General features: G+C 42.0%; 1 protein-coding gene across 2 annotated transcripts in view; it reads right to left on the reverse strand.

Annotated features, from left to right (window-relative positions):
* Positions 1 to 17011, reverse strand: part of ILKAP (ILK associated serine/threonine phosphatase) — a 38698-nt gene that overhangs the window by 13379 nt on the left and 8308 nt on the right. For both annotated transcript variants that reach the window (XM_054039446.1, XM_054039447.1), the window contains exons 2-9: positions 16483 to 16545; positions 12046 to 12111; positions 11546 to 11602; positions 9813 to 9932; positions 8180 to 8306; positions 7040 to 7146; positions 6422 to 6515; positions 2606 to 2693 (exon numbers count right to left, since the gene is read on the reverse strand). In XM_054039446.1, the coding sequence (XP_053895421.1) occupies positions 2606 to 2693; positions 6422 to 6515; positions 7040 to 7146; positions 8180 to 8306; positions 9813 to 9932; positions 11546 to 11602; positions 12046 to 12111; positions 16483 to 16545 (722 nt within the window). The remainder of the gene's footprint in view (positions 1 to 2605; positions 2694 to 6421; positions 6516 to 7039; positions 7147 to 8179; positions 8307 to 9812; positions 9933 to 11545; positions 11603 to 12045; positions 12112 to 16482; positions 16546 to 17011) is intronic.

Below are 17011 nucleotides of genomic sequence, written 5' to 3' on the forward strand. Positions count from 1 at the left end.
GCAGCTAGTCCTGGAAACCACAATGGGAGGACTAAATCAAGAATTGCGTCTAAGTGGAGTACAGGATCTAGTCCAAGAGGTCAATATAGCTGAACCGTTTGATAATAGCAACCATAATATAATTAAATTTAACATCCCTTTGGGGGGCAGACGGGGAGGAGAGACACCAATGAAGCCCACCACAGTAGCATTTAACTTCAGAAAGGGGAACTATAAAAAAAAGGGGAAGCTAGTTAAACAGAAATTAAAAAGGTCGAGTCCCAAAAGTGAAATGCCTACAAGCTGAATGGAAACTTTTTAAAAACCATAATAGATGCTCATATTAAATGCATACCCCAAATTAAAAAAACATAGTAAGAGGAACAAAAAAGTGCCACCATGACTAAACAAAGTAAAAGAAGTGGTTAAAGGCAAAAATGCATCCTTTAAAAATTAGAAGTTAAATCCTATTGAGGAAAACAGAAAGGAACATAAGCTCTGGTAAGTCAAGTGTAAAAGTATAATTAGGCAGGCCAAAAAAGAATTTTAAGAGCAACTAGCCAGAGACTCAAAAACTAACAATTTTAAGTACATCAGAAGCAGAAAGTCTGCCAAACAATCAGTGGGGCCATTGGATGGTCGAGGTGCTAAAGAAGCATTCAAGGAAGAGAAGGTCATTGCGGAAAAACAATTCTTGCATCAGTCTTCACTGCAGAGGATATGAGGGACATTCCCCACAGCTGAACCATTCTTCTTAGATGTCTCACCTAAAGAACTGTCCCAGATCGGGGTGTCAGAGGATGTTTTGGAACAAACTGATAAATTAAAATAGTCACCAGGACCAGATGGGCTTCACCCAAGAATTCTGAAGGAACTCAAACATGAAATTGCAGAACTACTAACTGTGGTATGTAACCTATTGCTTAAATCAGCTTCTGTACCAGATGACTGGAGGATAACTAATGTGATGCCAATTTTTAAAAAAGCTTCAGAGACTATCCCGGCAATTACAGTCCAGTAAGCCTAATTTCAGTACCTGGAAAATTGGTTGAAACTATAATAAAGAATTGCCAGACACACAAGTGATTTGTTGGGGAAGTCAACATGGCTTTTGTAAATGAAGATCATGCCTCAATCTATTTGAATTCTTGGAGGGGGTCAACAAGCACGTGGACAAGGGTGATCCATTGGACATAGTGTACTTGGACTTCAGACGGCCAATGATAAGGCCCCTCAAAGGCTTTTAAGCAAAGTAAGCTCTCCTGGGATAAGAGGGAAGGTCCTCTCATGAATCAGTAACTGGTTAAAAAATGGGTGGGGGAGGTGAAGGGTAGAAATAAATGGTCAGTTTTCCGAACGGAGAGAGGTAAACAGTGGTGTCCCCCAGGGACAAATGATCTGAAAAAGGGAGGTGACAAAATTTACAGACAATACAAAATTACTCAAGTCCAAAACAGACTGCAACGAATTACAAAGGGATCTCACAAAACTGGGTGACTGGGCAACAAATTGGCAGATGAAATTCAATGTTGATCAATGCATATTGAAAACATAATCCCAACTATACATCTAAAGTGATGGGGTCTAAATTAGCTGTTACCACTCAAGAAAGATCTTGGAGTCATTATGGATAGTTTTCTGAAAACATCCCCTCAATGTGCAGTGGCAGTCAAAAAAGCAAACAATGTTGGGAAACATTCAGAAAGGGCTAGATAATAAGCCCTATATAAATCCATGGTACGCTCACACCTTGAATACTATGTGCAGATCTGTTTGCCCCATCTCAAAAAGATACATTGGAATTGGAAAAGGTTCAGAAAAGGGCAACAAAAATGATTAAAGGTATGAAACAGCTTCTATATGAGGAGCAATTAAAAAGACTGACTTCTCAGCTTGGAAAAGAGACAACTTAGAGGGGATATATGATAGAGGTCTATAAAAATCTAGACTGTGTGGAGAAAGTGAATAAGGAAGTGTTATTGACTCCTTCACATAACAGGATCTAGGGGTCACCCAATGAAATTAATAGACAGCAGGTTTAACAAACAAATAAGAGGAAATACTTCTTCACACAATACAAAGTCAACCTGTAGAACTTGTTGCAGTGAATGTTGTGAAGGCCAAAACTAGAACAGGGTTCAAAAAAAAAGAACTAGTTAAATTCCTGGAGGATAGGCCCATCAATGGCTATTAGCCAGGATGGTCAGAGATGCAACCTCACGCTCTGAGCGTCCCCAGTCTCTGTTTGCCAGAAGTTGGGAATGGATGACAGGGGATGAATCACTCGATGACTTTCTGTTCTGTTCATTCCCTCTGAAGCACATGGCATTGGTCACTGTTAGAAGACAGGATACTGATCTAGATGGACCACTGGTCTGACCCAGTATGACCATTTTTATGTTCTTGTAAGTTATGACCTAGAGGGACACACAGCTACTTTAAGTTCCATCCTCTTCAAGGAGAAATCTTTGTAGGAATAGTTGGGGAGCTCCCAGCTACTTCTGTCCAGTCTCTTTCAGTGAAGCTTAGTAAATAATGGTTGTGTGGGTGGGGAGATCAATACCTGTAGGTACTGGGGATGTTATACAATTAAAATCTATGTAGTAGGTTTCTCAGTGCTACTTACCCGGCTGTCTCCAAGGTTGGCAATGTAAAGGATATTATCTACAGCCAGGACACAGGTTGCTGTGGAACCATCCTTCCAGGCAGGCTTCCTGAAGGCACCAGAAATAAGGTTACAATGGAAAAAGCTAGTTTTTGTTAGAGGTTCTATTTCAAAAGGTTCAGAGAACCCTGCAAAGGATGCCTCCATTGCAAGGCATTCAGAAGTCAGCTAGCCCCAAAACACCAAGCTTCTGTTTGGGAGTTCTCCCCGTTTTGCTCACAGGTTTTTGTTAAATTAATTATATAAAACAGGTTTATAGACAAGATACATATGAAGATGAAGACAGATTAGCAACAGAGCAGCAATTTCTAACTGTGGGGTAGCACCCCCGAGGTGGGGTTCTCAGGGATGGCTGCAGGTAAGAGCTACCTCTCCACAGCTGCTGGAACCTGACCCTGTTTTTCTTCTCCTCCCATCCTATGCTACACTCAACTCCAGGGAAACACATTTTTAAGGGTATCACAGAACCAGTTTCACAATAACTGTCTAGCTCTCAGTGCCTAAAAAATAATGGAAGTTCTCCCTAACTGGTAACTTCCACAGAGTGCAGGGCAGGTGGATGGTGAGGAACTAAACAGTAACAGAGGAGAATGTGCAATCTACTCACTCTTCCCCTCTACCCTCATACCTGGTATTCCTCACCCATACTATTTCAACTCAGCACCCTCCATCCTCCAGCTTCAGCAATCCCCCCCAGTTTAAGTTGTTTTCCTGACATTTGGCTTGCTGTAGTTCAACTGGTGTCTGGACAGCACTGTGTAAAATCAGAAATGCTTCTTGGATTATAGCTGCAGCACTGTTTTCCTTATTGTGGACCAGATATAACGGTACAGCAATTTTGAGTGTCATTTCTTAAACTTATCTGTTCATAAATCATCTTTCATTGAGTGTTCCTGAGGCTGATGAGCCTAATTAAATTTCTCCATAATTTCAACATGCTGATATTATAACTAACAAGTTTGCAATGCAGCTGTAGATTACAGAATATATTATATACAGGTTAGATGAAGTGTTTTTTTGTTTGTTTGTTTTTTAAACTACACACACAGGTTTGGGAAAGATACCAAATAATTGTTTTAACGAATTCTGTTAGTACTTTTTTGTGCCTACACTGGTAATGTTTGTTTTGTTTAACTGGTTAGGGTAAGAGGGCTGAGCGAGAGTTTGGTCTGTGATGTGATACACAAGAAGTGAAATTTCTAAGCTCATTGCTGGATGTATTGATATTCTCTCCAGCTATGTTATAGATGAAAAGTTATTAAATGGAAAGGCTATACAAGGCTGGTAGCCAAGCTTAAGTATAAAGCGATACATGGCGACATCTCAAAGTGTTAGATTCCCCCTCCCCCCACACGTGGGGATAGGCTGTGTTTTTCCTCAAGGAAAATAAGTCTCCATTAGAACAAAGCTAAAAAGAAGTATAGTCAATTAGAAGGATGATTCACATATTAGTCATTAACCATCAGACCCATTCATCCTTTAGACGACGGGTTCTCAACCCTTTTCTTTTTGAGGCCCGCCCAACATGCTATAAGAACTCCACGACCCACCACAGTAACTGTGTTTTCCTGCATATAAAAGCCAGGGTCGGCGTTAGGGGTAATAAGTAGGTCAATTACTCGTGGCCCCACACCACAGGGAGCGCTGTGAAGCTAAGTTGCTCAGTCTTCGGCTTCAGCCCAGGGTGGCAAGGCCCCAGGCTTCAATCCCATGCGGTGGGGCTTCGGCTTTCTGCCCTAGGCCCCATTAAGTCTAATGCCAGCCCTGTTTGGCAGACCCCCTGAAACCTGATCACTGTCCCCCAGTGGGTCCCGGACCCCTGGTTGAGGACCACTGCTTTAGAAAGCAGTCTTGAAAATAATGCAAGATTTAACTAGTAAACTTTTATCTGCCTGTCCCATGTTAACTACATAACTTAAGGCATGGAAAAAAAAAAAAAAATTCTCAGTGGTTCACTAGAATCCTTGATCATGTGCATTGCTCTGTGTGTGAGTATATCTGCTGGTAACCACCTGAATTCTGGATAGAGGGTGATGCAGAACTCCCTGAATATCTGGAATTCCTTGTGCTATGAACATGCCACTCTGGCATGTTATGAGCTTGCAGATTTAAGTTAAAAACTACTGCTTTCACTGAAGTGGTTTTTTACCCACGAAAGCTTATGCCCAAATAAATCTGTTAGTCTTTAAGGTGCCACCGGACTCCTTGTTGTTTCTGTTATTTTAGTAATAAGCAAGATCTCCTTGGATACAGGTCACAAAAGGTGCTATAGAAGAGAGGGACAGAGGCCAGTTTTGGCTCACATTCTGGCCCCGTAATACTTCACTCCCCATGGCAATCTTGGTCTTACCCTTACAGCGTAGGGTAGCCCTATGTTGCTGTCCTGTACAACCTGTAGTGTAGGGGGGCAGGGCTGGAGCGCACTACACTCCAGCTCTTATGGCCACTCTGCCAGCCTATCAGCAGCCATTGAAGGATGTTGCTCCAACTTGCATATGGGCCAACTGGACTCTTGGCAAGGAGCGATGATGACTTTTCAGAATGGAGTGGTGATCCCCAAGGGTCAGTCCTAGGACCAATCCTATTCAACTTATTCATAACTGATCTGGAGAAAGGGGTAAAAAGTGAGGTAGCAAAGTTTGCAGATGATAATAAACTGCTCAAGATAGTTAAGACCAAAGCAGACTGTGAAGAACTTCAAAAAGATCTCACAAAACTAAGTGATTGGGCAACAAAATGGCAAATGAAATTTAATGTGGATAAATGTAAAGTAATGCACATTGGGAAAAATAACCCCAACTATACATACAATATGATGGGGGCTATTTTAGCTACAACTAATCAGGAAAGAGATCTTGGAGTCATCGTGGATAGTTCTCAGAAGACGTCCAGGCAGTGTGCAGCAGTGGTCAAAAAAGCAAACAGGATGTTAGGAATCATTAAAAAAAAAAGGGATAGAGAAAAAGATGCAGAATATCTTCTTGCCCTTATATAAATCCATGGTATGCCCACGTCTTGAATACTGCACTGCATACAGATGTGGTCTTCTCATCTCAAAAAAGAGATGCTGGCATTAGAAAAGGTTCAGAGAAAGGCAACTAAAATGATTAGGGGTTTGGAACGGGTCCCATATGAGGAGAGATTAAAGAGGCTAGGACTTTTCAGCTTGGAAAAGAGGAGACTAAGGGGGTGGGATATGATAGAGGTATATAAAATCATGAGTGATGTGGAGAAAGTGAATAAGAAAAAGTTATTTGCTTGTTCCCATAATAGAAGAACTAGAGGCCACCAAACGAAAGTAATGGACAGCAGGTTTAAAACAAATAAAAGGAAGTTCTTCACACAACACACAGTCAACTTGTGGAACTCCTTGCCTGAGGAGGTTGTGAAAGCTAGGACTATAATAGGGTTTAAAAGAGAACTGGATAAATTCTTGGAGGTTAAGTCCATTAATGGCTATTAGCCAGTATGGGTAAGGAATGGTGTCCCTAGCCTCTGTCAGAGGGTGGTGATGGACAACAGGAGAGAGATCACTTGATCATTACCTGTTAGGTTCACTCCCTCTGGGGCCCCTGGCATTGGCCACTGTCGGTAGACAGGATACTGGGCTGGATGGACGTTTGGTCTGACCCAGTAAGGCCATTTTTATGTTCTTTGCCCCAATGTAGGAGTTGCACCTTCTGGCTGTACCACTCAGGAGGTACAACTCAGAATTGGGGTCTGGGAGAGAGAAACATTTAATAGTTACAAGTAGCTCTGGAGGACATTTATACTTACTGACTGGAGGCCTGCTTCAGGAACTCCTCATCTGTATGTTTGAAAGAGTCCAGAAGGCATCTCTTCACTGTTTTCTCCACACTGACTACCTCTCCTGTCACAAGAGAAAGTGGCGCATGCTCCTTTTGAAACACCATGCTCATCTAATCCCTGCCCCCTTCCTCACTAGTCTGACATGCATAAACAGGTGACACTGCACGCATGTTACTTACGTAGGGCAGACATGGCCCATGTGCCCAACTGCCAAAGATTCAAGTATAAAAGCACATGGCCAGTTTGTATAACATAGCCTAGTTATTCACCCTTGAAGACAAGGGACACCTATTGTAACGCTATTATTTTCCTCAGCCATATTCACAGATCTGCTCTGGCTATTTCATAGAACTTGCCTAATCTAGCTAACACTGTTATGGCTTTTGGCTTGATAACCTCACAAATCTGCTCAACAACTTATCACACCTCACCTATCTACAGCCTAGAGGCATGACCGCCCAATACTCCACACACATCTATGTCCCTGACTCTGGCTGTCCAAAGTCATTTCTTAGTGGACATACCACAGCACAAGTCATAAGGAATGAAAGATGATGCACATGCCCCCACATGGCCCTCTCTTACCTTTAGGAAATTTCCTAATCAGGTTTTGGTGCAGATTCTGTGCTGCAAATTTTGAAGCTCGAACTCCCCCATGGCCATCAAAAACGGCAAAGTATGAGACACGGGTTCTGCAAAGGAAGAAACATTAATGAAAACTAGCTGTGAAACGGCTGGTATCAACCAGAAGCTAAGATTTAGTAAAGAGGCTTGTGTCCCTAGCACCTCTCCCAACCTGTATTGGAAAAGAAAATGCAGTGTTTCCTCTAAAAAGTGTAGAGCTAGCATGTATGAGTATTAAAAGTTTCCCCACCTTCCCCAGGAAATGAAGGAAAGGAAAAGAGGCTTTGGCCCCCAGCTACATTTAACAGCAGCTAAACATTCCACCTCATGGGCACTCCAACTCTGGAACCTCTCTCCAACAATTTCAGAATTTACTATTCACAGATGTCAGTGCAACATAGCTGTGCAATACACAAGAGACATGGGGACATACTTTTGTTCTACAAGCTTTAGATCACATATTTAGCTTTAAAAGAATGTTTTTAAATAATCTTTTATGGCCTGTCCGTGTTGTTTTTAAAAATGATACATTCCACCACTTCCCCTCTAATCATCTGAAAGGTATAGTTAATTTAAATTGAGTGAGATACCTGATGGCTTCTCTTCTACAAGTATCCAAGCTCCTCATCACTGCCACAATTGGGATTTTAACTGCTGTGAAACCCCAAAGGCAAGGCTTAAACAGCTATACTCAATTTCAGAGCCTTCAAGTATCTTGGGTCTGATATCCAGAGGTACAAGGAGGAGTTGACTTCTACTGAAGTCAACAGGAGTGGTGGGTACTCAGGACTTCATGGGGAAAATAAATAAATAAAAAGAAAAAAGTCAGGTCTTAGGCACCTGATGTGGACCACCTAACAAATGAGGTACCTTTTGCATCATCAAACCTTACATGATTTTCTCAATGTCAGTGGCAGAGCTAGGAATACAATCCAGATCACCCACGCCACCACACAAAGCAATATTTTGTCATGAGTTGCTCGGAGTGAGGGATCATTGTCAAGAGCTCAGGCAAAGTTAATGTGAGCTCTTTCATCTTCTTGTCATGACTCCATTCTACTACAATGTTACTCCCTGGCCCCAGAGCTCTGGCCTACTTACATTTGAGGGGGAAGGGGTCTGCACTCCTCAGTGATGTCATTCAAGAGGACATGTGCATCCTGCATCTCCTCTCGTTCACCTTTCCTCTCTGCCATATAACCTTTCAGTCCAAAGATGCCTCCAGATGCTAGTGAGAAACAAAGCAAGATTACACACATGAAACTCCTCTGTCTCCTAAGCCTGATTTACAAACTTGTGATCATTTTGCTCTATGCAAGATTCTGAAAATCCCATGGTACCATGACAAGAAGCATGTCTTGCCCTGCATGGGCTGTACTTGAAATTAAAGTTTTTTTTTAAAAAAGGGTCAGCTTTTGGAACCTTTTGCTGAAAGTGACATGCTTTGTGACACTAGTATTAAGTGTCCCCAACATCGGAAACTGTAAGGCAGTTTGCATCCTTTTGAATCAGGGCAACCAAGCTTGAGTGCTAAAGCTACATCAGACTGGGATATTGCACGACCAGGAGAGGGATGCACTCCATGGAAACTCTCTTGATCAGGGGTCTCAAACTCCCATCTGCGGCCTGCAAGCCTCCCCAATGTGGCCCGTGGGGCTCCAGCAGTTTTGGGGCTGGGTCTCTCCCTTGGCCACACCTGCTGCCCCCCTCAGGGGCCCTGGCAGCGCAGCGGAGCTGAGCAGCGTCTGCCTGCTCGCTCCAGTGGCTGCCAGTGCCTCCCTGCGGCCCAGGGGCGGGGAGGGGCTGTGCCTCCACACGCTGCTCCTGCCCCGACTGCCCCTGCGGCCAATGGGATGCTGTGGGGGCGGTGCCTAGGGGCAGAAGCGCACAGAGGCCCCCTGGCATGCCCCGGAGCCCCAGGCAAGCACTGCACCCCTGACCTAAGCCTGCACCCCCACCCCCACCCAAACTCCATCCCAGAGCCTTAGGCAGGTGGGAGGGCAGAGTTTTTGGGGGGTGGGTTCTGGGCAGCATGAGTGACATTGGCCTCCTGGGAGGATCTGAGGACTGGCACTGGCCCTAAGGTAAACTGAGTTTGAGACTCCTGCTCTTGATGAAACAGTAAATCTGTAATGAGGCTGCTAACAATAGATAAAAACGCTAAACCAAATGTTGTTTCAATCAAATTTATCTTAGTTTGAACCTACTGTACACATCCAGTTCTCAAAGCCTAGTGCAATGTTAGGAAATCTGTATCACTACTGTGTCTTACACATCTGCACCAAAAAGCAAGCAAGCCAGATGTGAAAGGTTAAGCCATTTTTCTCAGTTCTCTTTTTATTGCAACCATTTGATGGAGTGACAAGATGCTAGCGCGGCAAGGTGGTCTGAACCACTCTGCCAGCAGTCAAACAGTCACTTCCACCTCTGCTACTCCAGGACTTGTGCTCTGACTGTAGGTCTATGCACAGTTGTGAAAGTACCCACTATTATACTTCTCGGCTGGTTCATCACAACTGCTAATAGCCTCCCAAATTAATAAGAACATACTTAGGGGATGCATCCAAACTCTGGGATCTAAGTATGAACTCTGCCAGCAGGCAACACACTTCATTTCTTAGAATAACCATAAAAAGTGTACTGAGGAACCAGAGATCAGCTTTGATCTGGACTTACTCAACCCAACGTAAAGAGTACAAAACAGAGTACATTTGTTTTCAAACTGTCTGAAAACCTTTACAAACTTTCTTTTCCACAAGTTCTTCACGGCCGTTCTTCTCTTCCTCTGAGACTTTCCTCTTCTCTCCTTTCCCATGATTCCCTATTGCTGAGACCTGCTCAGTGATGCGTGAAGCTAGAAGACAGCAAAAATACAGATATCTGAAGACTTTGCAGAAGTGTTTTCTGCCCTTTTCTGTTTTTATTTATGGGAATCACTCACCTCTTACATTGAAGAGAACAATTCCTTTTACACTGAAGTATTACGGACCTACAGTACTACTACAGTCTGGTAAATTTTGGTTGGCAGACTCCCCTCTCCCCCACTTTGGCCTTGTCATTAGTTTCCTAGTTACCAGACTGATCTGGGTTGAATGCTTCGATATGTTAAAACCAAAAGTTTGAAGCAGAGGAGTTTCTAGTTTTTGCAACAAGTCTATCATGCATGAAAAGGATTGTTACTACTTTCTAGGACAGACAATACTACTCTTATATAGAAGATATATAAGAGACAGGATGGATTACAAAATAAAGTCAGGAGTTATGAGGTAGAAACATAATTAGCATGGAATCTGAAGTGACAGTGGATTCAGTGCTCATAGAATGAGTCTCCTCCTAGTCCCTAATGACTAGCTGTGTACATGATGAAAATTTGGCAAATCTGGCAGTCTAGCTTTAAGTTACTCTAACAGCAGTAGGCAGTTTTGGCCAGGATCAAGTCACAGTGACAATGCTGTAAGAAGCTTGTATAGTGCTTAACTGCAGCCTGTGTAACTATAGCAAGTGCTCTTTACACTTTTCACTTTAGAGAGCCCTAAGTTCACTCCAACCTCCAAAAAGCATATAGTACAACAGTGGCTCTCAACCTTTCCAGACTACTGTACCCCCTTCAGGAGTCTGATTTGTATTCTGTACCCCCAAATTTCACCTCACTTTAAAAGTGCTCACTTACAAAATCCGACATAAAAATACAAAGGTGTCACAGCACACTAGTACTGAAACATTGCTTATTTTCTCATTTTTGCCATATAAATATCAAATAAATCAATTGGAACATAAATATTGTACTTACATTTCAGTGTATAAACAAGTCATTGTCTGTATGAAATGTTAGTTTGTACTGACTTTGCTAGTGCTTTTTATGTAGCCTGTTGTAAAACTAGACAAATATCTAGAGGAGTTGATGTACTTCCTGGAAGACCTCTGCATACCCCTGGTTGAGAACTACTGTATTATAAAACCCATTATCTGCAGTCTTTCAAGGACATCAGAGATGTTATGGAGTCAGCTAGCAGGAACTGATGCATGTACGTACTTCTGCAGATAGACCCATGTTTGATGAGCTTAGATTTTTAGCAAAAACAACAGGAGTACTTGTGGCACCTTAGAGACTAACAAATTTATTAGAGCATAAGCTTTCGTGGACTACAGCCCACTTCTTCGGATGGGCTGTAGTCCACGAAAGCTTATGCTCTAATAAATTTGTTAGTCTCTAAGGTGCCACAAGTACTCCTGTTCTTTTTGCGGATACAGACTAACACGGCTGCTACTCTGAAACCTTAGATTTTTAGTTACATGAATAAGTCTCCACTACCAGTACAAGAGCCCAAATACTCACCAAGATACAGGCAAGTTTGTTGGAAAGAACAAGATGAATCACAATCCCAGTATGACAAGCTAAGTTGACAAATTCCATGAGAAAAGACATGTATGGAGGGACCCTCATGAAGGCTGTTACAAGTCCCTTACCTGAGTCACCACTGCTGGCTGGTGGGAGATCATCAAAGAGCAAAGGTCCTCCTGTCCCTGAAACACAAGAAAACAGTCAACAAATGTAAATTGAGTGCCTCAACCCCATGAGCAGAATTCTGATCATGTCCAACAGATGTGTGAAGGCTACAAAATGTCAGCTTACTCAGACCAGATCAGTTTAAACGTGTACCTCTCCAAGATATAAAACAATGATTAGCAGACAGTGGGAGGCCCTAGGCCTTATGTTGATGTTTTTAATATGCCCCATGTTAACATTTCAAAAAATATGAAAGATCCATATTAAGATAGCCATTTATATTAGTTGAAGAAATGAGTGAGGAGGAAGAAGATGGACACTCAAAATCTTCCAGAATATCTACATGTTTATCTTATACTTATGTATAATAAAAAGGGTTTACACAAAATCTCAGTGTGAGAAGAGATGCTGATGCAAACAAGCTAGGCAGATGCCAAGACAATGATTAGAGTCCTCATACCTGAGTCAGCACTGCTGACGGGTGGAAGATCATCAAAAAGCAAAGGCCCTGTTTGTGCTTCTTTCCCTAAAACACATCAGAGCAGAGTCAGAACACACTTGAAAAATTATTTACAGGAAGAAAAGGAATGCCCCATTATTCTAGAACAATCCTTGCCCCAAATGAACCCCTCCACCCTAACTATAGACTGTTACTGCACAAGACAGAAACTGCCACTTTCCTGGAAATAGTCAGAACTCCTTTGTAAGCATTTCTAGCTAAAGCACTTCTGATTTACAAGAGTTAAAATGATTCATTTAGAAACCTTCGATATTGTAGGAAATGAAGGGGCAGAGATTCTATTAGGTTATTTCAGATAACACTGCTAAGTATTTACATGCAGACCAATGGCCTTTAGCAGAGGAGACACTGAAATGACAAACTGAAGAAATCTGCATCTTTATCACTGATGTTCTAAGTACTTTGAATTCCTCACAGATCTGAAGTACACCTCAGTTCTTCTCCCATTTTGCTCTCTTCCTTTTCTACTAACCAGGGCTTTTTCTTCTGAACCACATCCATCTACCCTACCGAGCATTTCTAAGATGCTGGAAGCCCGTGGCTTTCAGTTCACAGCAAATAGCTAGTAGATGTTCATGTCCTTACAACCATCTGATGTCATGTATGATTAAGAGCTACGACCTCATGATTATTCACAATATGTTACTAGGAGAAAGGAATCCTATCAAACAAATACTGCAATGCTGACTATTTTAAAAAACTCCAGTGAGCACCTTTTAAATAATAGGTGCTGATTATTTTTTAAAAATTCAAGAGTTTTTCTGCTCCTCTTTTGGTGTTTGAAGATATTTTCAGCAAGGTAAATATAGCTATATGGGGGGAAAACAGCAAAGCGGACTATACAAAGTGCTGTAAAAAGCACAAAAACTAAAAAGAGAAAAAAATCTTAACTTCACCCAGTTACAATAATCCTATTTGTTACTTGTAACTACAACAGGTAAAATAAAAAAAACCCTCTTCAGGCAGAAATGGGATTTTTCAAGTTGGTGATATCCCCTTAAAAATGTTCAGCCTCAACTGATTATTGGTTAACTTCAAAACAAACAGAAAGAAGGCTTCTTGTCGAGATATTTCTTTTTAGTTATGCGAATATGGTATGGAGTTCAAAGAATGCAGGATTGGGCCTTAGCCACTATAATGAAAGCTTACACATGCTTACCTTTAAGGAATGTGACTTGTCTGATTGACTTTATGGAACTACTCATGATGTGTAATGTTAGTCAGGTTTAAGTCTTTGCACAATTGGGGCCTAACTAAGTTAGAGGGTAGAAAAACATTACAACTACGACAATATATATTTGAACTGGAAATGAACTCCAGTGAATTGCCTGAAGTAGGTCATACCTCAGCATGTTATTCAGGTTATAATTCTGTGCAGATCTCCCACAGTCATTTTAATGGGAAAAAAAAATATATGACCAAAAAGGGAGTCTTTTCTACTTACTGTTGAACTAACAAAACATTGACCAATTCAACTTATCTGGGCTCTCTCTTACTCCTGGGGGAATTCTGCACCAAGACATTAAAAATTCTCCATATTTTGTCAAAACAACAATATGATCATGCTAGTTACAATTATTTTGGTAATTTATTTCAAAGTATCTGTCAGCAAGCATGTCTGTAACAATACAGACCCAAAAAAAGATTCTGGTAATTTTTTTGACATATTCCTTACAAGGCATATTAATACAGAACTTTGTGTAATTCATTTAAATTACAATACAGAACTGTATTTCCTGCACCTGTCAGAAGCAGTACACAGGCTCGGCGGAGGCAGGAGTAATGGAAGAGCTGAGGGAGAGGGAAGGAGCCTAGGAGTGAATCTGGAGGGTGCTAGGTGTGAGGTTTTTCTTGGGGGGGAAGGCACGGAAGGGTGGGATTTTTAGGGTGTTGGGAAGCCTCCCCCATGCAGACCCAGGCTGACCCCAAGCTTCTCCCATTCAATCAGGCACATCTGCCCCTGTCCCTGCACCTCTCATCCCGCTGGCTCTCTGCAGCCCCCCTCCCTCATACCCAGGCTCAACACTGTCACCCCACTAGTCCATGCTCCAGTCTGGCTAGTTGGGGAGGGAGAGAACGGGACATACTGAACCCCACTCTGACACCCCCCAGCAGCCTTGTGTGTCCCACTTTGTCCTAACCTGGCTCCGTGAGCAGGGTGCTGTGATGAACCCTACTCCTGGAGGAATTCTGCAGCACAGGGCATAGAATTTTGTATTTTGCTGCATAAGATACATTTTGCCTAAGAAGTGCTGCAATTGTGCCTTTTGCCCACCAGAGGCCGCTGTGGCACTAGAACAGCAGGCATGAACACAGCTGGCTGTTCTGGCACCACAGCAGATTAGAAGTACAGCACTTCTTAGGCAAAATATTTTTTATGCAGGAAACTACAAAATAATGCGAGACAGATGAATTATGCCTGTCCGCAGATGCACAGAATTCCCCAGGAGTATCACTCTGGTGACTTATCAGAACACCTGAAATGCATATGCACTTAAGGAAGCAGTTGGCCTTGAGCTCAAATCCTGTCTGGGATAAGTTTACATGTTTATTTTTCTGACAAAATACACACCCAGTAAAGTGGATTTAATGACTTCTAGTAAATCGCCAATATATTTCACAATGGGTACACAATACAAAACCACACCAATAATTATACAAATAAGTTATTAAAATAGTTCTGAATTCCTATAAAATGTGGTATCAAAACTAATATTTGCCATAAAATAAATGATGGAAAAAAGGACTAAGGGTTGGATTCTTCCACCCTTTATGCTCATTAAATCAGTAGGACTGTGTGTATAATCAGGTACGCTCAACATGACTAAGAGGGGCAGAAGCTGACCCTACAGAGCACCAAGTTAACAAAGTGTCACTTAAATACTCACCCACAGTTTTTACAAATGCACATACAGGAGTTTTGGCAGGCTACAGAAGCTGTTACACCATCTTGTATAATCCTCCCTCATTTTTTATTTTGTACAGACACTGCAGCCATTATGTGGCCAAATTATTTTGTGATAAGTGGTCAGATTTTCCAAAGCTACTGAGAAGCTGTGGGTGCGCAACACCTTTGAAAATCACTCATTTTTAATTTGTACTACGATATTTTTCTTATATTAATAAACATTAGTGCAAAAGGCTATATATGCACACTAAGCATAAACCAAAAAATCCATAGACACCCACACCCACTATATGGGGGATTTCCCCAACACATTTTGCTTATACCAAATGTGCAGAGTGACAATAGAAGAAGTGTCTACCATGGCAGATGCTGTGGGGCTGAACTATGGAGAGACCAATTTCTAATACATCCAACAAGGGTTTTAATTCAAAACCAGATTATGGAAATCCCATGTTCTCCCACTTTATTTTTTAAAATTTCTCTTAAAGAGATTTCTACAATAAATCCCATTTGTGCTGCTTTTCCTGCACATGGTGCTTCTCCAGCAATACTGGCAAGAGAAACACTGGTAAGGATTTGGGGGGGAAGGGATAGCTCAGTGGTTTGAGCATTGGCTTGCTAAACCCAGGGTTGAGAGTTCAGTCCTTGAGGGGGGTCATTTAGGGAACTGGGGTAAAAATCTGTCTGGCGATTGGTGCTGCTTTAAGACCTCCTGAGGTCCCTTCCAACCCTGATATTCTAGGATTATGTCCTATTCACTCTGTTGTTGGGCAGGATGGGAGGAAGAGAAAAAACAGAGCCTTGGCAAGGGACAAAATATGGAAGTGGAAATGGGACACACAAATGGGCATAAGATGCACTGGTGGCTCTCTGGCAGCGCACATTTGTTTAAATTAGTTTGTTCTCACGCATCCATGGCCAGCATTGAAATAGTAGTACTGACTGACTACATAGACAAAATATGGACGCTTAGAATATCCCAGAGAGACATGAAGGCAGAGACAGGAAACGGAAAAGGAAAGAATCAGAATATGTGTGTGTGTGTGTGTGTGTGTGTGTGTGTGGGGGGGGGGGGGGGGGGAAATAAGCAAGATAAAGGGAAATGCACAAAATCCAAAAAGGACTAGAAAGAAACAGAAAATTGAATGGCTTAACTAATGGAAGTAGAGGGAGAGACAAAAAGATTAGATCAGTATCAGGAAAAAAGCTCACAAAAATCATTCTCCCTCCTCCCCGCAAAAGTGTCTTGATTCTCTACCCTCTCTTGCAGAAGATGAAATAGTGTGCACATTTAACACATTTCCCAGCCTCTCAGCTAAAAATGAAAAAAATCCCTAGCCACGAAGATGGAGACTGATTTAGTGACCAAAGTGAAAAATAGGTTTTAGACAAGCCATTGTAGAAAAAGAAGCGAAGCATTTGTAAGCAGGGAAAGGTCAGGCATGTGGGAGAAGGCTACATCCCCTTACCTGAGCTGCTAGATGGTGGGAGATCATCAAAAAGCAAAGATCCTCCTTTCAGTGCTTCGGTCCCTGAAACCCATCAGAAAACAGTAACAATATGACCAGAGCACCAGGGTGATTCACACAGAATGGAATTGTTAACCCCTCTCTGTCTATGACGCTAGTTTATAAATGCACTGCTCCAGGATATAACAGCTGTTACTGCAGAGATTTGTCAGTTATTTCAGTCTGAAAGCTTAATCTATTTAGTTTATCAAAGAGAAGGTTAAGAGGCAACTTAATCACAGTCTACAAGTACATGCACGAGAGATTTCTGATAGCAGTCAGCTCCCTAATTTAGCAGAAAAATGCAAAACAAGATCCAATGATTGGAAGCTGAAGCTAGGCAAGTCAGACTAGAAATAAGGCACATTGTTAAGTGAGGATAATTAGCCATTGGCACAATTTACCTAGGAATGTGGTGGATTCTCCATCACTTGCCATCTTTGAGCTAAGACAGGATATCTTTCTAAAAGATGTTATAGCTGAAGTGGGA

The sequence above is a fragment of the Malaclemys terrapin genome, chromosome 9, assembly GCF_027887155.1.
Source record: "Malaclemys terrapin pileata isolate rMalTer1 chromosome 9, rMalTer1.hap1, whole genome shotgun sequence".
Lineage (NCBI taxonomy): Eukaryota > Metazoa > Chordata > Testudines > Emydidae > Malaclemys > Malaclemys terrapin.